The sequence below is a fragment of the Myotis nattereri genome (assembly GCF_964212035.1).
Source record: "Myotis nattereri genome assembly, chromosome: 2".
Classification (NCBI taxonomy): domain Eukaryota; kingdom Metazoa; phylum Chordata; class Mammalia; order Chiroptera; family Vespertilionidae; genus Myotis; species Myotis nattereri.
Genome location: NC_138076.1, coordinates 204465359 through 204488692, shown reverse-complemented (window position 1 = coordinate 204488692; position 23334 = coordinate 204465359). Strand labels below are relative to the sequence as shown.

The following is a 23334-nucleotide window of genomic DNA, read 5'->3' as shown; positions in this document are numbered from 1 at the left end:
GGTAGGGGCACTGGCAGAGACAAGTCATTAGGATGGCACTATCACCATGTGTGAGGGGAAACAGGAAGCTGGACTATGGCTGTGATGTGGGAAGTCAAGACTACAGCTCTGAGGTAGACCTGTGACCCACTGGGAGGGCAGGGGCTGGATGGTGAATAGAGCTCTGGGGAGACGCTGACATCTTCAGGACATGAGAGCATGAGGTCCTTGCATGACAACCGGGTGGACATGTTTAGTGGAGAGCTCGAAATAATCTGCTCCCATTAAAATTTCTCTCCAGCACTGATGCACACTACGCACATCTATACTTTTATCAGTTTCTAACCATGGCTGGAGGATTCTGACATTGGACACTATATACTAATAACTGATACAAAAGGAAAAGGGGGACACTTTGCTGGGAATGAAACATTAAGGCATAAGAAAGCTCAGAGGTCTGAGGAGGTTGGTGGACTTGAGGGTACAGTAAGGAGGGGTGGGGTAAAGGCGGGAGTAGGTGGAAGTAGATGAGACGGGAAAAATTCTACCACGATCGTGAAGAATTGCTGGTGGACATACGTCACCCCTCACACTCAGTCTCCTGCGTGCCCTTGATGATGCTGGGCTAGCTACCAACTGTACAGGGGAGCAGCTTTCTTGTTCAAGCCCGGGAGGAGTATGTTCAAATCAAGGCCATCAGTTTCATCCCTACTCCTTAATCCAATTTTACAATGGAAGTAATTAAGAACAATTCAATAGTTTTATGGCCAGTAATTCACGTACAGAATAAAAGGCCCCACATTTTAATCCCTACTGGTGAACTATTCTTCCCAAGCACTTATTTTTTGGGCCCTCTGTCTCAACCTCCACTACCGTGGGAGCTCCCGAGGGGATGAGTTATTTTCCTTTCCAAATGGCTCCATGTAACACTTGGACTTAACACTTCCGTGGGAGAAGTGTCTGTGGTCACTGGCCACGTAATCATGTATTCATGCAAATGAATGAAGGCAGCAACGTGATAGAGTGGAACAAAAAAGGATCTGGAGCCAGGAAGTCTGTCTGAAGTCCCAACTCTTCCACTTACCAGTTGTGTGACGATGGGCAAGTCTCTGAGTCTGTTTCCCCATCTGTGGAATGGGAATGATGATGATGCTAGCTCTAACTACTTCCCAGTGAGGATGTGAGTAGTAGCATTAATAGTACTAATAGTGGTAGTAGTAATAACTACAGCTCAAATGAAAGACTCCCATGAACTGTAAAGGAGTCCTAAGTATTCGTGTTACTGTGGTAACACGAATGAAAGGCACATATAGGTTTAGAGTCAGACAGCCGAGGTTCTAATCCTGGACCCACTGCTCACTAGCAATATGACCTTGAACTCTCTGAACTTCCACTTCCTTGTCTGTAGAATTGGGATAGGAATACCCACCTCATTGAATTGTCATAAGGGCAAAAGGTCATTATACACCTAAAGTGTGAGGTGCAATGGCTGGACTGTTGTTGGAACCCACAGTGGCATTTCCTGTCATGTGCTTACGGAAAGTTTCCCCACGCTCATTAGGGCACTCTGGGAATTAAGTGGGAGAAGAATGTGCAGAAGCAAATAAAAGACATGGTCCCTGTCCTCAAGAAGCTTTCAGCCAGTTCAAAAGAGAACACACACGCACATTAAACGATAGTAAAAGAATTACAGAACAGCAGATCCACAAGCTCGAGAGAGTAACAGGCAGAGCCCTCCTTGCCCTCGCCTGGTGGTTGGTTCACGACACACCCTATTGCAACTCAAATCTGTTCAAAGGACAAAGAGGGGTCACTTACAGATAGATATGTGACTTTTTCTTATAGCTCTCGGGCTCACTCTTCAAACCTCCATCTTAATATTTCTAATATTCTTCCTCTCTGTCATACAACAGCCCCCAAATAGCAAAATGAAATCTTTGATCCAGGGACTCACTCCTAAAAGGTCTGATACATGACCTGGTTATACTAGACTGTTTCATTTTATCAGCTCTGTTGTGTCTAGATCAGCAAGATATATGGACAGAGAATGGGAGGCATTAATGAATACCACGGACATGTTGCTCCACCAATCATATGTACACGTGGGAGGGACACAGGAGATGGGGAGGCTGGTCACAGGCTCCTTGCAGGCGATAGACGCAGAGCCAGACTGTAATGGCAGTGATGAATATGGATCATGGGGAGGAAGGCATCCCAGAAACAGAAGAATTAGTCAAGCAAAGGCACAGAAACAAGAGTTAGTTGTGTGCAGTGATTGGCAAACAGGCTGGGTTGGCTGAGGTAAATTTTTAAAAAGCTCAAAACAGATACAGGGTATGAAAGAGAATTTCAAAGGAGACTATGAAATCCTAGGCTGACAAGTTTGGATTACAGTACAGAGGTATTTTTGTCTTCTATTTCAAGGGCCTTACGTTAAAGAAATTTTTCATTAAAAAAATTCTCCTTACAAAGTTTGGAAGCTATGAAACAGTATCACTGACATATAAAAAAAGGTTGTATGCTTTCATTTTTATATCCCTCTGTGTCTAGCACAGTGCCTTGCAGATAGCAGATCCTCAATAAGTGTGTATGAACTAAATTTTGTTGCAGTTGATACCATCTTGCACTTTCACAGAAAGGAAGTGTTCTATGGGCCTCCTGAATAAACCAAAACCAAGAGAAAAGCTAGATCTCTGGGCAGAAGATTCACTTTCATCATTAAGACCCACAGAGGCAGGAAAGGTATTATGAGCATTCTATAGGAAATTCCTTCCAGGGGTTTCTCTAGTAGACTGTGAGCAACTTGAGGGCAGAGTCCATGTCTTACCTGGCTGTGATCTGCATAGGATGGAGCACACAGCAGGTGCTCAACATGCTTACTGAAAGAATACATGGGTCATAGCATCAATGGAGAATGACAGCGAACCATTTGTCAGGAATCATTCTCATATTATTTTAAGTGTAATTAGTTATTTCCCTGCTGAGGCATCATGACGTCCAGCAGAAGTCAGGCCCCCTTTGCACCGTACAGCCTGGAGCTCCCAACCACTAAATGGTGTAGACTCAGCTTCTAACATGGAGCACCAGGAGGTCTAGATTCTAATCTCAGATCTTCCACTAACTTGCTGGGTGTCCTTGGGCAAGTCATTTCCTTCTCTGGGCTTGAGTCTCCTCATCTATAAAATGAAGGGGTTGGACAAGATGATCCCCCAGATTCTATGCTAAGAGTCTAAATATTAGGCTACTAAATAAAATTTTGATCTATTTAAAAAAACTGCTAGGTTTTTAAGACACTATAACTCAATACTGCTAAGCCTTTGTTTTAATGTATTCTAAGCCTAACAGTCAAACACAGCATCCCACCTAGTTGTCACTGACATACACCAAAACCAGAAATCCTTTCTGCAAAACTATCAGCGGATGATTAGAATGATTACAAAGTAAGTCAAAGCAATGGCAACGGTTACAAGGAAGGATCTAAACTCAATCATGGCCCTAAATAAACAGGCTATCTCATGAAGAATCACTGGTCCTAAATTATGAAGGTCCCATCTAAGGGTGTCAGATATATGTACATCGTGGTTAAACACAGATACTGTATATTGAAATGTGCATCAGGATTAAGATAGTCACATAGCAACAACTCCTTCATACTTACCTTCAATGCTATACACAGGCCTTAACACAAGTTAAGACTGCCCTCGTTATCATCAAAAAGTACAGTGATGTCTACTGGATAAAGAGCCCATTCTAGGCACTGTGACAGTATCATGGCGGGCTTCTCATCTGATCAGGCATCTGGCCAGGGAAGAGATAAGCCTCCAAGAATGTTCAACTGGAACGAAACATCATTTAGAAATTTGATCTTACTAAACGATAAGGAACCATAATCTATAAGGGTTTGGCCAGGCACAAGGACACAGATAAAGCACGTCCAAGAAAGGAAACCCTATTTTGCCCCAGCCTAACCCTTGGGACTGCTCATGGAAACCAAAAAATACTTTCTTAAAGAGTTAGGGATGGGAGATTATGGAACTTATACCATATTTAAAATTTTCTGGTATGTTTCTCTTTCTTCAGATATACTTTAACATATATCTGCTCCACTAGTTCCCTGTAAGAATGGTCCTCTGGGATGCCTGGGCTTATATAAACTTCACAGAACCTTAGAGAAGATTGCACCTTTTAGGGCTTCTGGTTCCTATGTAACTCTTTCCCCCAGAAATGACAGTGCAATATTGGGGCTCAGATGCTAACATACCCAATAGCACGTTATAGAAGAGGCCAGATGTGTATGTGTATAAAACATCTTACTTGACCTGGAAGCAAGAGAATACTCTTGCCCACAGCACATGTTTTTGTGCAATACAAACAAAGCATTCAATTCAAGTGTACTTGTTGAAAAACAGGACATAATTAAGCAGTTGGTAAAATGCATTCTTGTTTCCCACTTGCAGATCTCCCAAGAGTCCCTTCGAATTTACCTATACGAGTTTCAGCTTCCCGCTTGCCACTTAGCTTGATAACGACTCAAAAATCATTCCCTTGTTTTCAAGGGCTCTTCTTTCTTGTCTGCTCTGTGTACTACAGGGCAGTATTGACACATGGAATTAATGACAGGGTCTGTAATGAAACAACAGTCATGCAAACACCGGTCTGCTCTTTTGATAAAACAGCATGTTAGAGACCTATTCACCTCCCTCTAATTGAGTACTGCATAATAGTTTCTATCCTTTTATGTAACATATTTTGTTCTATGATTAGAAAGGAAGAAAAGGGGGGAACCTATGAGGCATTGCTTCCTTCAATCATCCCCTGATTAATTCTCTGTTTTTAATGAGGGTGGCTGTTATTTGGGCAGGTTCTGTTACATACTTGTTTTGTTGACTTCTGTACAATGTATAACAAAACCCAGGATGGGATAATTGGGAACCGTTTCTTTGGCCAAGGGATTCCTGCTCTTAATGCAAGGTTGGCTTGGAAAAAAGAACCCTGACATTTTAAATTAGCCATTTCATATTTAATTCCTTTTCACATTTGAGAGATAGGATGAGAAATTGGTATATAAGTAAAGCCTTTTAATTAACACAGAGCTTTTCCAAAAATGCCTTGCAAGAATGGAGCCTGTGATGGCCTGGAGAAAGCAGCTCTGTAATCTTTGCTACAATTCCAAGTCTCAGAGTGCATCTTGTTTCAAGATTTCAGCATCACTACAATAGTCCCCAATTCACTGAAGTACAGTGGGTTTCCCAGTAACTTGGGACATTCTTATAAGTGATTTTAACCTTTTTTCCCCTCACAGAAATAACATTACAACCTCTGGCCCTGGTTAAATGTTCAGTTACATACTGTGAAAGTGTCCTCTGGACTCTGATCCTTCCTCTCTCCTTATATTTTTCATCTAATGGCTTCCCAGGGCTGCCTGGTTATTCTGGTTTTTCACTAAGCCACTAGCCCAGTAGGTAGGAGGTATATGATGACTTTTCCACAGCAAATTCTAAGTATTCAGTCTGCATCTTTCAAAAATTAGTCTGAGGCCCTTCCTTCAGCCCTCACTATCATGCTTTGGGAATGGGTACAATTGGGAAGGTTAATCATGTAGCATAAACATATCACTCCCAAGACAAATGGCACACTGTCCATCCCACATCCTTCCATTTTGTGAAGGCAATTGGGAGTTGCCTAAACAGTCGCAAAGGGAAGCCTTTTTAAAGTTAAGTTTGCTTAATATGATCATACTAAGTATAAGAATTTGTTAGAATACCTAAAATCATTCTCTTTTCAAAACTGAGACCTTATTTTTAAAAAATGACACCTTATGTTACTATAGACTCACAGGAGTTTTACTGGTTTCCTCTATATAAAGCTGTGTTTGTTTTGTTTTGTTTTTAAGCATAGGCTATTTATTTAGCTCCTAAGCTGGTATTTGAAAAGAGCTCAAATCAATTATGGAATGAAAGAGTAGGAATATATGCCCTCTAAACCTAAAGTCTCTTCTCAGGAAAATATGCTTACTATCTGTTTTTATGCTTTGTGCTTGTTTAAAATTTAGAAAGTTTTATTAAAAATAATCAGACGGACAAATTTTTAAGAGGTGTTGATAATTTTCAAGATAACATGATCTGGAGTCTGAAGACTAAGAATTGAGTCCTGCCTATGTCATTAACCAGATGCCGGGCCTTGGGTCAGTCATATAAACATTGGTCCCACTTACTCCTCAGTAAAACACCTTTCCCTACCTAAGTCACAGGGCTGTTTCAATGATCAATGGAGATAATATATATTGAAGCACTTTTAAAAAACTTTAAAGCACTATATCAATATTAGTCTATTATTGTTCTCAATTCTGTTAGAAGACCACATGCAAAGCTTCTAAAAATTCGCTACCCACCTCACAGTAAGCAGCATGGTTAAAATACAGAGAATGAGGTTAGGGATAGTGCTAGAAGAATAAAATCCAGTTTTTTTCCCTTAAATAAAGGTGTTCTTTATTATTTCTTGGTAATTTCTTTACAGAATTTTTCTATCCTATTGTCCAAATTAGCAAAATAAATGATAAGAGGTCAGTATGCCAACTGACACTACTGAGAAAGCCGTAGAAACAGAAGTTTCCCAAACAGAAAGACTCAGATGTTAAACGCGGAGGGTGACTAAGAGAGCAGGGTCAGAGGCCCTTTAGCTAGTGCTTAAACCAAGAGCTCGAAGTAGTCATTCCTACTAGAGTCAAAGGACAATGACTACCAACAGGCAAGACAGAGGTAGCATGACATCCTCCTTCAGAATTGGCTATCAAGGAAGGGCCCTCTATACCCTAGCAACATACAATATCAAGTTTCTCAAATTAATCCTCACCTCCCCCTTTAAAAGTACATTAATTTAACTGGATCCCAGTTCCCTTAATTGGACTTCCAAGCAACCTCAGGGTGTATGTTAATGATGTGAAACAGTGCTGTCTAATGAACATATAAGCTACAAAACGTAAGCCAAATATGTCATCTTAAATGCTCTGGTAGACACACTGAAAAAGTAAGAAAAGACAGATAAATTACTTTTAGTATATCATAAAATATCAATGTAAAATCTGTCTTAAACAAATGAGATATTTTAATTCTTGTACTGAGTCTTTGAAAGTCTGAGTATTTAAAACTTATAGGACATCCCAATTCAGACTAACCATATTTCAAGTGTTCATCGGTCATGTGTGGCTGATGGTTACCACATTGGACAGAGGAGAGCTAAAGGATTTTCTGATGTAAACAATAAAAACTTTATACTTTAGTTCCTACAATAGCTCTCACAATGCTTTAAAGACTGGTCCACATTTCTGAAGTATACCTGAAAAGCATTTCCTTGACTAACTCATCAAAAAGGTGGGTGTAATCACAGTTGTTACTTTTGTAAGCAGAGCAAAATAACTTATTTACAAGAAAAAAAATTACATATTTATTACTTTTCAGTCATAAAGCACTTATCCCAACTTTAGTAAGTTTAAAAATAATCTTTGGATTAAAAGGAACTATTCCACATTTGGTACCTGCATTTATTAAGAAAGCCATGTCCCAGATACTACACAATGACTGGCAATAAATAAATGAATGAATAAAAAATTATTAGATAAGACAAGGAAGAAATGGGAAAACAATTATTATTTATTTATATACATGTAAACTTTAGATGATTTTGATAGAATATCTAAGCAAAAAGGCAATGGACCTTGTTAAAAAGTAATGGGGTAAGGGTGGGGTGTAAGATTCATCAGTCCTGGTTCCAACTAAGGAACTAGAGGGGATTAGAAAAGTCAAAACAAACTTGAAATATTATTTCCCTTGGTTAGTTTAAGCTTAAGCCAATCAATCCTCTCTCTCCTTTTTGGAGGAGGCTGCATTATTATATACGAGTTGTGTGCTGTAGCTAAGGTGAATGCAATTGTATTAGCTACACTGGACTTGCTTAACCACACACAATCCCCATTCTAATCTCCTGCTTAAATTGCAGGCTTATTCTTTTTCCAATTCAGAGAAAGAAAGAGGAGGTGGGGAGGCAGGCAAGTTTCATCCCCCTTTCACCTCTGCTCTCACATTAAAACTGTCAAATGAAGCTTTCTCTAATCTCATGCCTCAAGCCTGAATGTTTATGTTTGATAAATATTATAATTTTATTTCTATATAAAATAAATTATGAAGCCTGATATTTAAATTAGCTAGTCATGGGCCAAACCTTTATAGAATTCTTTTCTAGTTCTGAATTTTATGACATTTGGCCAAGAAATGAACTGCCAAAAGTACACTTTATAGCTGTAAACCATATAGGCTATTTTATAGAACAGAAAACTGACCTTCGATTTGGGGATCAGCTGTGTTATTTCCTCACACACTGGGGGAACCACAGGATACAAGGCACTGTACTAGCTCAACATGAGGGGGCTAACAGGGCTCAGATTTTCTCAAACTCTTAAGACCCCCAGGTCCACTGCCAACCCCCTTATCTACATCTGTTCCAAATACAATCCTTTTACTTAAAAAGAAACAAACCACTTGGAATACTGCTAAGTCAGTTGGTATTCAATGGGGAGAAAATGTTTGAGCACTAATCTCTCCAGAGTCCTTGGAAATCTAGGTAAGATAAAGCTGCTAGGATGGTGAGTTCCTCGAGACAGTAGCTATGTCCAGCATGGAGGCAAATGGAAATATAATTTTAATTTTTGCATTGGTGGTTTTACAGTTTTGGAAGTGAATATCATGTATACCCTACACCAGGTTCAGTAACAGTATTTGGCATGACCAACCTTAGTCAGCACTTTGGTAAGTGCTTTGGCACCGGCCACTGTTGCTAACCACCATCCTGGTGCAGGTCCTTCAGATCTGCTCTCCTATGGATGGAAAAAAGGAAGTGTCTAGTGTCCATTCATTGGCCACATCACCTCCAGCCCTATCCTTGACTCACGTGCCTTTCAATTCAGGCCCAGGAGAGAATGATTCCATTTCTGAGAAGGAAAGTTAATCAGATGAAGCTACAGTACACTTTTAGTGCAGTGAAGACTTGGTGGGATGCAGGACATCCTTGGAGGACAGTTGAGGGAGCTGACCAGCAGCACAATGCTGAAGAAAATGACCAGGAAGTATTCTGGCCAACACTGACTCTCACAGACAGACACAGTAGCACAGCAGACAAAGCAAAAGTCTTGAGTTCTGGAAAATGGAGTTCCTAGTCTCACTTTATTATGAAGCTAGAAAGAGAACGCATGTGAAATGTTTTGTAAACTGTTAAAGGAAATGGATTATCACCAGACATTAGTTTGGAAATGTTTGGGGAAATTCTTTGGGACTTGCTTCCCCCAATGATAAATTTGAAAATATATTAATCAAGTAATGATAAAACAACCTGAGCTCTTTAGAAGAAAGATGTAGTATGTGAATACCAAAGATTTATTTTAACCAGAGTAAGTTTCCCTCCACCCCGAATGAATGGTCATTTCTCCACCTGTCTATTAAATGCCTCTTACACTTTAAGGATCAGCACAAATGCTACCTTTCCTGTGAAACAATCCAGACAGAATGAACTCCTTTTCCTGGGTGCTTACAGTTCAACACAGACCTTATTTTGTCATTATTTTCTTCTAGAATAGATTTCCTTCACTAGAATGTGAGCTTTCCAGAGGCAGAGCTTGTCATGTTCACCAATCTCCCTCATCTTCCTAGCACAATGCCTTGCTAACATTAATAAATGTTCCTTGACTTGTACTGCATTTAGTCTACTTTGGCTTACGGCTTCTTGTTTACCTCAAAAAAACAAACAAACAAAAAAATACCAAAACCAATAACAGTGAGAAGAGAGAAGAAACTTAAGACAAACATGTAAGATGCATAAAGAATGGCTTCATTCTTTGCATTCCTGCTTTGGAATGCCCACTGCTGATCTCCACACAGCTTTGTCATTGACTGTTATTAGTGAGAGCAAATGTTAGAAAGCACAGAAAGGCAAACAATGTAAAAAACCCACCACACGTCATGCAAAGTCTGTCATTTACGACTACTCTCAAAGCTGCCTTTAGCTCCAATTTTTCAATAGCAAAATCAGTGCCAACGAGACCTATTTGCTCTGCTTTGTAAGTGCGAAAATCAGTGTCACCTTCAGGCTGAGCTGGGCATCTATCTGCTGGGTATTGCTGGGTGAGTACATATCTTCTTTGCGGCATAGTTTAAATCCGGTGGAAGCTTGGTTATTTCAGACTTGACATCTGTGCATTGATTTGTTGGCAGCGTCTAGAATATGTGAATTTCCCTGAGATTACAAGAAGGACCTGGCACTGTTTTTGTCGCTGCTATAGGGATACCTATAAACGTGAATTTATATTAGGGATGCCTCTTGTCTCTTTCAGTAAGTACCTGAATTACACTGTATTGTCTTAGGTAGTTCTATCCCCCATCTCCCACTTTCCTAGCTTGGAGCTTACTCATCCTGCATATATGGGCCAGCTGACTAGCATCTGTGTTATCTTTTAAGAACTCATGTTATTAAAATAATTTATGAACATGATATTTATGTAATTGAATGGTTTACTACTAGTATGTCCTAACATACTAATGTGCTCCACTTGGTCCTGTTAACACTTCCTCCTCCTACCAGAGGGACTATTAGACCACTGTGTTTCATCAGGTCCTTTTGGAAACAGCTAAGCACAAATCCTATTTTTATATATTCATTCCAAACTTGTTATTGTGCCTCCTATAGGTTTGCCATATCGTATCTTATATTTGACTATTCTATCAAAAGTATGGAGAATGTCATCTGCAAATAGATGACAATGTCTTTTGAAGACTGTAAGCATTTCCAGTAACAGTAAATTCTAACCCTGGGAAAAGATGAGAGTTTAAAAAGACTAGCTGGAAGTTCCACTAGGTTTGCAGGTGATGAAACTACTTACTTCTAAATAACTTGTACCACACTGCCAGCATCATCTGAAAGCTCAGACTCGGCAGAGGGTCTGAATACCCACCCACACTTGTCACACTCTCCATGTTTTCAAACATTTCTACTCCAAGCCTCCTGCTGTGCTCTAAGCCTCTGCCCTCTTTGTTACACCTTTTCCTTTAATGACTGGCTTTCCTATTCCAGTTGCTGCTTCTCTTGGCTGAGGGATACTGTTCTTCACATAGTAGTGAAAAAGGAGATGAACAGAAGAAATTCACCTTTAAGTGACAGCTGCCATTGACACACAGAAGCACTCACTCAAGATGGCTTAAAGGAGAAAGGGACTCAATGCATGACTGGAAAACAGAGTGATTCAGGCAAGTGTGAAAGGAATTAATATTTTCTAATAATTCCTCCAGGACAACTAGTTGCTGATTAGTATATATTTGATTTAATTATTTTCCAAACTGACTATTTTTGGAGGAGGAGATGTGGAGCAAGAAGGGAAGGGGAGATTGTTTTTAGAGCCCCTAATTAATACAAAGGCCTGCTTTCAGAAAAGCCTTCATTTGAGCTATTCCTTTTCACTTTTTCCTGTTGGGTACATGACAATTTAGAATTCTTGGTTTCATCAAAAAAGAAAAAAAGAGCATCATGATTTTAAACAAAAACCAAAACAGACTAAAACAAAAAATACAAGAAGCGGCAAAATGACTGAACCTAACTCAGCATCTTTTTGAAGACAGGGAGGTTAGTTGGTTAAACGTCACAGTGACCTAGCAGTTACTGTCCCACCTTGGAGAGTTGGACTGTTTAAGAGTGCACATCCAGAGGCACAGGTAGGGAACGCGGGAGCCGAGAGTACTACTGCTGCTGCCGGGGCCACCCTGTGCCAATCAGCATGGATTTCCAGAGCTGCTGCTCTATGGTAACTCTCAGCGAGAGAGACAAAGAATAGAACATTTGTAGAAACCAAGCAAAAAATGGATGGGAATACAATACCTGGAAAGTTTATCAAGCATGTTGACAAGTTTCATGGCTTCATATTCTTTTTGTTCTTCTGTCATTTCATCTATAAGGTTTGGCATTGGTTCCTCTAAATGACCAGTGATAAGATTAATGCTACAAAAAGAAAAAAAAGTTATGCTGTATGTTTTAAAATTATGCTCTTTCTATACTTTGCTGGTCCAAGTTGTAAGTTATAATAAGAAAGAGTATAGTTGCCAAAAAATTGGCAATAATAGAATTTTATGGTATAGAACTGCTCTAGGAATTTTTTAAAAAAATTACTTTCCTAGTATTAACTATTGTTTTTCAAAAAGTAAAACTAACTTGCCAACTTAAAAAAAATAAGGCCCGGCTGCTTTTTAAAAATTTGATTGGGTATTTAGGGTAAATATCCTTGGATGCATACCTTCTTCATTAATTATAAGGGGACAAATGATTTAAGAGAAGGAGAAACTCATTTTGTGATACAGCATAAAACAAATATATCAAAAAAACTGGAAAAATGATGATAGGCTGGAATCTGAAAATGAAAGCATGCCAATTTATAATCTCAGGAAATTAGTCCATTAGTGAGACCACAGAAGGCAATGAGTGTTTAAATAATAAAAGATAAAGCAGAAGAACAATTTTAATTAGATTTGATCTGACCTAGATTAAAAAAAAAAAAAAGGAATGAAATGTAGCCTACCAAGAGACAGGTATACCATCTGGTTTTCTGGAAATAGATTTAATAAAGTACTTAGAATGAATACGTTCCATAAACTATGTACAAAGTTCTAATACCAAACAAGCTATCCTCTTAGATAAAAGCCACATTATTTTTTTTTTAAGAAAGTGAAATAAAAGATAATTCTTCCAATGGCGGCTAAATATCTGTAAGTTAAATATGTTTCTGGAGAAAAGGACAAGCAATTATAGCATTTTGTACCAGCCAAGTACAGATGGTTTGCTCTTAATGATCAAATTAAATATCCCTGCAAACAGCAAATTGCTAATAAATTTCTTTGTAGGGTCTATAAACACAAATGCGTTCAGGGACCAGGCCTTCAGGATAAGCAAGTGAGTGAACTGGACAAGTATAAGCACTGTGGAGCGCTGGGACGAGTAAACTGGAGGTTAGAAAGTGAAAGTGGTCTAAATAGAAAAAAATCACAAGGGCCAAAACAAGGACATTGTGATCAATCAGGTTCTCTGGTGGCGAGCTTCTAGTTGGGCAAGTTAACTTCACTGACCTGGGCTTTCTCATTTGGAGTAAGGTTAGGCCACAGGTACTGTTACCAGATTTCCTTTTCTTTTGCTGAGTTTCTCAGAGGCTACATGACATGCAGAGTCTTGTGAAAGAATTCAGTGCTCATCCTCCTCAAAAACTGGATCTAAAACATCTGTTTTGCCATTCTTGCATAAGACCTATGTCTAGAGCTGTGGTTAAAAAAATCTTTTTTCCTTCAAAGCAGTGGAAACCATCCCCTGCTTCTTATTTAACAAATGAAACCCTAGGTAGAGGGCCAATATATAAAGTAGACAAAAGTTGGAACTGCTCAGGCAGAGGAGGTAGGGAGGCCAAGAGCCTCCTCTATTTGCACTCTTAAGGAACCCTGGTGCTCAGGGTAAACAGTCTGAAACCCACAGTGATTTTTAGTCTTGGCTGTACATTAGAATCACTTGGGAAACTTTAAAGAGAACTAAATCTCTGTGTGTGTGTGCGCGCACACATGTGCGTACGTGTACATATACATACACATATACTTATATATGTATATATGTTTTTAAGTTTTCCAGGTAATTCTGATACACAATGAGTTAAGAACCACTGGGCTAGAGTGCCTACTTCAGACACTCATAATGCACTATTACTGCCTCTCCTTTTTTTTTCAGGTGCTAATAAAGGAAGAGAAAAAGTTAAGTGGCCATTAACAAAAACACTGAATGGGGTCATCATTTTTCCCAAAAATTGAGAACAAAGAGGACCCAGACAAGGATTCTGAGAACTACAGAGTTCTTAAGAGGTATCCAGATGCCACAGTGAAAATGTAATTCCATCACCCATCTATTATTTGCTTAGGCATATAACAACGAGACATGTTTTTACTGGTTTCTCTACTGCTCCCTGTTAACCCAGAAAAACAACTAGTCTTACAAATGATAAGTAAAAGTACTTATTGCAAGCTCATACCACTTCCCAAGCAAACAAAGGAAATCAGTTCTTAGAACAAAGTATAAGGGAAGGTAGTAGATATATTAACTGCATCTGCTCATCTTGGCTCCTGAGTGAAGGCTTCCCTCATCAAGGCCTATGGAGGGGTGATTTTAAAAACCAGATCCACAGACTGTTGTAGAATGTGATGGCATTATACAAGCCGTCATGTGCCTCAGGGAGAAGTGTGTCAGGGGACACACTGGTGAGCTCTGTGGTATTGTGGACACCACAGCACACAAAGGTCAGGGCATGCATTCCTGGGTCAGAGCACATTTGATTCTTTTCTTGGTTCTTTAAAGGCTTAATGGAAATGATGTCTGTTTTCCGTAAGCTGACCTCAAGTTCTCTGCTGCTGAAATGATTTAATGGCTTGCTCTGAAATTAGGTACTAAAGTCACAAAATCCTTTGCTCACTGAACACAAAAGTAGTAGCTAGAAATTAATTTTTATGGAGTACGAACTTACCATCCTTTACCCATGGAGTAAAACATTCCAATCCCCCCAAAGTCACTCCAGGGACTCAGGTTTCATTTTTTCCTTCACAAAAACACCCCACGCCGCCCCATACTCAGAACAATGTAAACAATACCACAGAAAACAACAGGAGCTATGCCACCTCTTAAGGGAAACAGGGCAGTGTGCTGGGGGCAGGAGGCAGACTGGGACACTGTCTCCTCTCTTGCTCCCCACTTCACACTAGTGGCATGTAGTTTCCTTACCCAGAGAAGAATAGAAAACAAATAATAGTCACCACAACAATGATGTCAGTTTCCATAAAATAGGTTATTTTCAGTTGAGTAAACACTTGCCACCTTTATAACCTTAAACAGTAGAGTATGAGACTTAGCTTTCAGTTTCAGGATCTGAAAACTGAAATTCTGGGGTTCGTTTTATTTTGTTCCAAGACGCTGAGTCTTAAGATACTTTACACCAATTTTGGTGGATATTTTATTGGGTAATTTTATATTTACTATGATCCCCCCCACTTTTCTGCTTTCTTCCTTCCTCTTCCCAGCACTCTAATCCTATGATTGTTTGTCTTCCAATTAGATGACAAGTATCTAAATTCTTATCTGTGGTATTTCATTGAGAATTTTTTATTATATTAGGCCCTTATATGAACTGACCACAGCTATATGGGCCTGGAGATGAAATTGGTAAGACATACTAAAAAGTATGAGGAAATAAACATATGCATAAAAGTTGAAATATATTTCAAGACTTTTGCTTTTTCTTAAAATTGTTGTTACATTTGGTCATCAATAGCACTAGGTCACTTAGCAAAAAAGACCCATTAAAAATTCCCTGAGCTACATGAAAGTTAACTTCGGTCTCTAAAAAGTGTGGATTAAATTTTACTGAAAGCATTCTGGCTGAAGAATGGGCTATAAAGCTCAACCCCTACAGAGCCAGGCAGGTAAGATGAACAGAAAGGATACGCTGTCAAACCAAGGGAACTTATGCTGCACCAACTCCATTGCAATGCAAGAATGTTATTAGAAACTTCCCCTTTTTAAAAAGGAGCTGAAAATCCAAATTTTCACATGAAATATCTGAATTCTAAATTCTTGCAAGTAATAATTTTAAGCAGTACTATGTAAAGTTAAAAAATAACGGAAAACACAAAACCCAAATTACCAATGCAACATGGGGAAGTCAAGCAGAACCTACCTGTGGGCTGAATCTAACCTATGGGCTTACAATTTGCAACCTCTAGGAAGAATCAGGGTTTTAGGAAAAGGCATTGGTGAACCCAGACTAAAAAGGGAGGGGACAGGAGGGGTAGGAAAGGAGACATTATCTGCCAATGAAGCTACAAATGTTTTCCCAGGAAAAACTCCCCAGAATATTTGTCCCCACAAAACAACAAAGAGCAGAGTGGAACTTTACCATATCCTGATGTTCTTGAGTTCCATTCCCCGGCTCCCACTCCACAACTGCAAGTTGGCCTTGATGAGGGCAGCCACCTCAATCATTTGGTATCCCAATGCCGAGAGAGGCTGACTGACTCAAAAAATTTATTCAACAAAAATCCCCTGAGTGCCTACTGTGTGCCAGGCTATTCTGGGGACATCTCAATGGACAAAAACAGGCACAAAAAAAGCCTCTTCTCTCCTGGAGCGTACCTTCCAATGGGGAAAACCGACATCATAAGTAAACTGTATGGTATGTTAGAAGTGCTATGAAAACGAGCAATATAAGGAAGTGTGACGTGGAGGGGTGATGGTGTGTGTGCTGCAGTTTTTATTAAGTGTACAGAACGGGCTTCACTAAGATGATATCTGAGTAAAGACTTGGAAAAGGTGAGCCAGTAAGATATGTCAATGATATGGCGGTTCCTCAAAAATTTAAACATAGAACTACATAGACATTGATCCAGCAATTCTGCTTCTGGGTATATATCCAAAAGAAGTGAAAGCTGGATCCTCGCTGGTTTGGCTCAGCAAATAGAGCGTCAGCCTGCAGACTGAACAGTCCTGGGTTCGATTCCGGTCAAGGACACATGTCCAGGTTGTGGACTCGATCCCCAGTAAGGGGGGGGGGGGGCGCGTACAGGAGGCAGCTGATCAATTATATCTATACTAGAAGTCCGGTGCATGAAATTTGTGCACGGGAGCGGGTAGGGAGGCAGATCCCTCAGCTGGGCCTGCACCCTCTCGCAATCTGGACCGCTGGCTCCTAACCACTTGCCTACCTGCTTGATCACCCCTAATCACTTGCCTGCCTGCCTGATTGCCCCTAACCACTCTGCCTGCCTGCCTGTTGTCCCTAACTGCTCACCTGCCTGCGGGATCGCCCCTAACCACTCTGCCTGCCTGCCTGATTGCCCCTAGCTGCTTGCTTGCCTGCCTGATAGACCCTAACCGCCTCTGCCTTGGCCCCCACCACCACGATTTTGTCCAGAAAGATGTCCGGAAGGTCATTTGGCTGTCTGATTAGCATATTACGCTTTTATTATTATAGATATATAAAGAGGTAATATGCAAATTAGGCCGGGACGCTGTAACGGGTCACGACTGGACAGGAGGAGGTTGCGAGCGTAGGTGAGGCCCAGAGCAGAGATGGAGACAGAGACAGGGCGGCACCGGAGTGAACACAGGCAGGGGGGCTGGGGGATGCTGCGAGTGAGGTGTGGGTCCTGGCCCCCCACGGCGCTGGCCCAGCCTCCCGTGGCACCCTCCGGCCTGACTCCCGTGTTGGCCAGTGCTGCACGAGTCAGGTGCAGGTCCCTGCCCACTGTGGGGTGCCTCCTCGCACAGTAGGAGGCGGGGCACCTCCTCGTGCGATTTTAATCGTGTGCTGGACCTCTAGGATATATATAAAGTGAAAGCTGGGACTTTAACAGATATGTGTACACCCATTTCACAGCAGCATTATTCACAATAGCCAAAAGGTGGACACAATTCAAGTCTTCACTGACAGAAGAATGGTTAAATAAAATGTGGTACATACAATGGAATGTCATTCAGCCTTAAGAAGGATGGAAATTTTGACACATGCCACAATATAGATGAATCTTAAAGACATTATTCTAAGTGAAATTAGCCAGTCAAAAAAGGATAAATATTGTATATGATTTCACCTATTATGGTTCCTAAAATGGTGAATTTTATATCATGTATATTTTACCCCTCAAATAAGAAGGCACAGTGAAGAGCACAATAAAACTTGCTTTGCCTACCTCAAACCCTCCCTTGCCCTGCCCCCCAAAAAACCCCATAAGCTCTGGAGTCAGGCCACCTGATCACTCATGAACTATGTGCTCTACACAAGTACTTGACATCACTGAGCTTTAGTGTCCTCTTCTGTAAACTGGGGAGAACTCTATCCCGAAGGGTTAATATGAAGGTTAAATGAGATGATATCGGAAAGTTCTTAGAACAGTACCTGCACATATTAGACACTCAATAAATACCAGCTATTATTATTAGCATAAGTGAGCCACTTGCTAAGAAATAAGCCAGAAGGCCTTGGATGATGTAGTAAGCTTACTCTATTCAGTTACATCATCACCCAAGAGTGGCCTGTGCAATCTTCATTAACTAAAGAAGCCATGCAACAATTACGTATTTTGAGCAATTTCCTATAGATAATTTCAGAGAGATCAGTTAATGGCTGAAAATGTCTCAAGTAGTTTGGGAATTACCATAAAAGTAGAACAGTGATTCTACAATAAACAAGATGTTAAATTATGAAACATCTTAATCCAAGTTTTTGCAGTCCATTAGCAGTGCAAAGAACTAGGGTGTGTGTTGTCACTCTTTCACTGTTTACCAAATATTTACTAAGTATCTATCGTGTAGCAACCATACAAATAAACATACTGAATACATATATGTATATATATAAATAGATACTATATTGCATCTAGGCAATTAAAAAGAACTCCAAAATGTCTTTTTAAATTATAGTGCTTTCTAAGTGTTTCCTATGTTGAATGTTTTGGATTAAGACTGATTCCTTTATTATAAAGGATATAGAAACTATGGTTGTAGATCTATAGGAAATGAAATGTGGAACAACACTGTAGTTATCTAATGCAACTGACCTCTTGCTGGCCATTTCCCCAAATTATAACACAAAAATAAAATAAAAAATAGAGAATTCAGTTATGAAAGTACAAAACTAGTGGGGTTGCAAATATCACAAAGGCTGGTAAACTTACAGAACCCAGTGTAATGCAGAAGCAGCAATGATTTTATTCTCAATTCTGACCTTCTAGAGCAGCGGTCACCAACCTTTCGGACCTCACGGACCACCAATGGTCCGCGGACCACCAGTTGGTGACTGCTGTCAATACAGATGCTGACAGAGCTACTGCTGAGAGAAATATAGTCAAGAAGGCAATACCCAAGCAGTTTAGTACAATGATTTTAAGCTTCTGAATGTGATCTGAACTAGTGGGGGTATTAAGGGTGTAAGGAGGTATCTTAAAGTTCTGCCCACTCTGGCCTTCCCCTCCTTCTGCCCCTCTGTACAGAAGTTCTTTAAAGACACCTCTTTGGGCCCCCAGGCTCCTAGATACCCACCCTGAAAGTCACTGGTCTACAATGAGCCAAATGTCATTAGATACACATCTTTCAAATGATGTTTACAATTATGTATACACCATATCAGTCAGTTATATTACATAAACACTTTAGGAGCCTCCATGCTCAGAGGCATAAAAGAAACAGGTATAAAATTCGAATTTAGAGATTTGGTTTCTCTTTGATACAATACCAAAGTTTATATGACATCTTTTAACAAACATGGCTAAACATACACCAAAAACCTGTGTGACATGTAACTTGATTCAATGAGTATATCCTGTCTAAGTGTGCTAATTACAGAAAGCCATTTCCAGTCCATTAAGTACATTTATTTTGACACAAAAAGGACTGTTGTGATATTAACTGTCTCCCACAGCCTGAATGTAAGCTTCATACAATTCTGGGTTTCAGATTCCACTAAAGGATTATAGGTTACCTTAGTGCATTAATCAGAACCCACTTACATTTTTTTTTACAATGGGACAAGGGCCAACTGGATGAGGAGTAATTTCTCTGCTTTTGCCAATACTAACAACTCTTGTGAATAAATGTATCCTAAGAAACCTAGACTCTGATCCTGGGAACACTGACTAGTGAAGGATAATCAGAGGGTAGGGGAGTAAGCAATCCTTTCAGATTTTAGAAGTTCCACTAGATTGATACAAGTTTTCGTAACAATTTTTAGGGACAAAGTTCTTCAGGCTCTGTGGATCACTGCCTAGAGCACAAAGGACTGTCTCGCTGAGAAAGTACTTTATTCACCACTACTTTCACAAGGACCATCTAGGTAAGTATTTAAACAAATTAAACATTCCACTACCCTGTTTCACCTAAAAGTAGGGAAGATATAAGAAAAAAAACAAAAACGGATGGGAAACCCCTATTTATACTTGTAATGAGTAAACACAAAATTTCACAATGGTGGCTATTCTGACCATAACATACCATTCCTATTAACAACATAGGCCAGGTCCAAAGGCTAGAGATTAGGGAGGTAAGGCCCAAGTACTAGTACAGAATCTCCTATGACCAAAAGCTAAGACAATAACAATATCAAACCTCATGGTCTTTGATTTAAACAAACAGTGCTCTTCTGAAATCTAGCATGTCTATTTCCCAAACCATTGGAAGAGACCCAGTGTTCTTGTATTTTCTCTGAGCTCTTTCTTGTTACAGTAGCATTCTGGTGCTTTCTAGATAAATGGCCATTACCACTACAGAAATCATCTACCAAACAAAAGCAACAATACACATTGAGCTGCAACAATACTGACCACCCACAAGTACTTAAGAGTTGTCTAAGTTGACTGTGTCCACATCTCTGGGGCACAAAGAATGTCTAATGTAATTTCTATCTTCCTTTAATATGAGACTTCTCCACTGGTAAGTTTTAATGTTTCAAATGGAGAGGTATAAAACAATAAACTGTTATGGAAATACAATTTATGGAATGGAAAAAACAAGAGTGAGCAAGACTCATAATTAAATTATACATAATTAGGGAAAGATTAAAGTATTGATTTCTCTATCTTTTCTTCAAATACTTGATAGAGATACCCAATTTATAACATCTAAATGGTGGCAGTCTTAAGAACTTACTGCTAGCATTTCCCCACAAAGCCTTTTTTTGGTGGTGGTGGGGGGGGGGGGGGATATACTCTATAAGATCCTGCTGAGGCTGACAGCACTGGGGGTGCTAAAAGTAATGCTACCTGCTCAGACCAATTCGCTGAGAGTATGGGCGATAAAATTCCTAATTAGGGCATGATCTTTTACCTTCTCACAACCCATTACTTTCATGTCAACAGGATATAATCTGTACTGAAAAAGGGGGGGGGTGCTGATTTTGCAGATAATGATTTTCTATCTTTGACCAAATACAACATGACCCACATCACACTCTAGAAGACTATCGGTAGAAAACATAGCATGTCAACATCAATGATGCCAAAAGGCAGTTACCCTTTTAACATTCAGTAATAAAAACCAGGAAACTGAGCTCAAACAACTCCTAGAAACCTTAGTTTCTTAGTGAGTGGAAACTAAGAAACCTACCTGGGGTGGGGGTTGAGAGGAAGATGAAAAGAATGGGAAGGGAAGGAAGTAGAGGTGGTTTGTTTGGGACAGAAGAATTAGTCTCTGATTTATAAGCACTGACTCAGGGAGGACTTGAGGAGTCTCTGTTTGCCTGTTCAGAGCACTAATGCATCTGCTCAGAGGTAATTCCCTCAATGTTTGAGTAAAATTTACTATGGAGCCAAAGTTCTTTACTTTTGCTAGTAATGTGCCTTGTTGCTTTATTGACTCGTAAGGGCTTTTATGCAAGAGGGAAGATCAGAATGTATGGAACCTACATTTAGCTTTCTAAGAAAGAATGAAGTATCAAATAACCAACCTAAATACTGAGTCTTGGTTACACCTTCTAAAATCTTAACATATGGAAAAGAAGCAAAAAGGAAGCACCAATACTTTTAAGATATATGACTGTAAATATGTAAAAGCACCCTCTTACTTCTTGGGACAGGGTAATGAGCATGTTGAAAATAATCATGCAGCAGAACATTCCTTGCAATTATTATCCTTCCTCAATCACTTGAAGACACTCTCTAAGGCAGCGGTCACCAACCGGTGGTCTGTGGACCACTGGTGGTCAGTGAGGTCCAAAAGGGTGGCGACCACGGCTCTAAGGCATGAGCAATGGAACGGACTCTGAAAACATTATTACATGGAAAGTTTCCAAATCCACAAAAGAAAAAAAAAAACACTTGGAAAATGAGAGACAAAGGAAGTAAAAGGCAAATAACCCACTCAAAGGCACAGAATTAGGTGAAAAGAAACTTGATACTATACTTTGGTTTTGCATTTTTGTATTCTTCAGTGTCTGTGTCCTCGTCCTCTGAGTACCAATTATCTCCTCTTCCTCCAGTCAAGAGGCCCCTGGCAGCCAACAGTCCTGCAGCATTCCCATAGCCAGTGTATTTCAGCAGGCTATCCACTGCAAAAACAGAACAGGTTTTTAGACAGGAATCCTTGGGTGTGCACTAGCATCACTGACTACTCACTAACACAGGGACATTGGAGATAAAGGCTACGATGGTAAAGCTTAAAATGGAGAATTTTTCAAAGTGTGGTTGGTAGTGGTTACACTATGTGCTCTGAGGACCAATCTTTTTTAAGGTTTCTGAAATTCAAACAGCTGATTTGAATATACTTCGTTGCAGAAGTGGGAACTCTCTGACCACCAGGGCTTTGATTGGTAAGGGTACTGTTCAAGTTTTTGTTCACAAATCTTATTTCTTTATCCAGTTTTAGAGAAATGATGATTAGAAACAAGTTACTGGCATTTTACCAATATCGCACATCATGTGAAATTTTTCTTACACCCTTTGTAGGAACTGGAGGGAAAGAAAATAAGAAAACTTAAGGATATTAGCAAATAGAATGGGCTAAGTTACTGCTTTTTTTTTAAAAAAAAAGTCAGCAATCTATATTTATAAAAGGTTAATATGCTAAGTGTCTGAGTGTCCGACTGGTTGGTATGATGCACACTGACCACCAGGGAGCAGACGCTCAATGCAGGAGCTGCCATGATGCACACTGGCCAGCACCACGGACCTGGAACCGACAAACCAACACTCAGCTTCCCCCAAGTGAGACACAGGCCCCGCCATCACTTAGGAATGACACCCCACCAAATCGTAGCCAACACTGCCAAGACCCCATGGCACAAAATGGGGCCCACAGGCCAGTCCAGCCCAGAAACGGTTGCTGTGGGTGCTGGGTAATGACGTCATGTAGCAACACCCGGCTTCCTCTCCCTAGTGAGGACTAGCCTCTCTGCAGTTTCTTCAGCCCAGGAACATAACTTGCTTTATAACCAGGTGCAAACATTTCACAATTTAACCAAATGTCTGTGAAGCATTTTCCCATGCCTCATCTCATTTGATCCTCACAGAAGTCTTGGAATAGGTAGATAGGAGACTTGGGGGAATCCTATTCTCTTTTCATTAGCCATAAAATGGAGATTTAGAACATTTAGAAACTTGACCCAACTGAAAGAAGTAAGAAATGGTGGACCTTGAAAATGACTTCAGGTTTCTCACTGTGCAGAATATAGTCAAACACTGCTGCATTTAAATATTTTACCCTTTGTTACCGCTGCGTGATCTACAATAATAATCTGCTTTGTGTTGATATTTATTGCTG

General features: G+C 40.0%; 1 protein-coding gene across 3 annotated transcripts in view; it reads right to left on the bottom strand.

Moving 5' to 3' along the window:
- RIC8B (RIC8 guanine nucleotide exchange factor B) overlaps window positions 1-23334 on the bottom strand; it is a 111466-nt gene that overhangs the window by 3287 nt on the left and 84845 nt on the right. The window contains exons 8-10 of one of the 3 annotated variants that reach the window (XM_081082849.1): window positions 21979-22123; window positions 11893-12012; window positions 8683-8848 (exon numbers count right to left, since the gene is read on the bottom strand). In XM_081082849.1, coding sequence (XP_080938975.1) covers window positions 8809-8848; window positions 11893-12012; window positions 21979-22123 — 305 coding nt within the window. In that variant the 3' untranslated portion in view covers window positions 8683-8808. Of the gene's footprint in view, window positions 1-8682; window positions 8849-11892; window positions 12013-21978; window positions 22124-23334 lie in introns of those variants that run through there. The other 2 variants (XM_081082848.1, XM_081082850.1) reach the window with 2 other exon arrangements.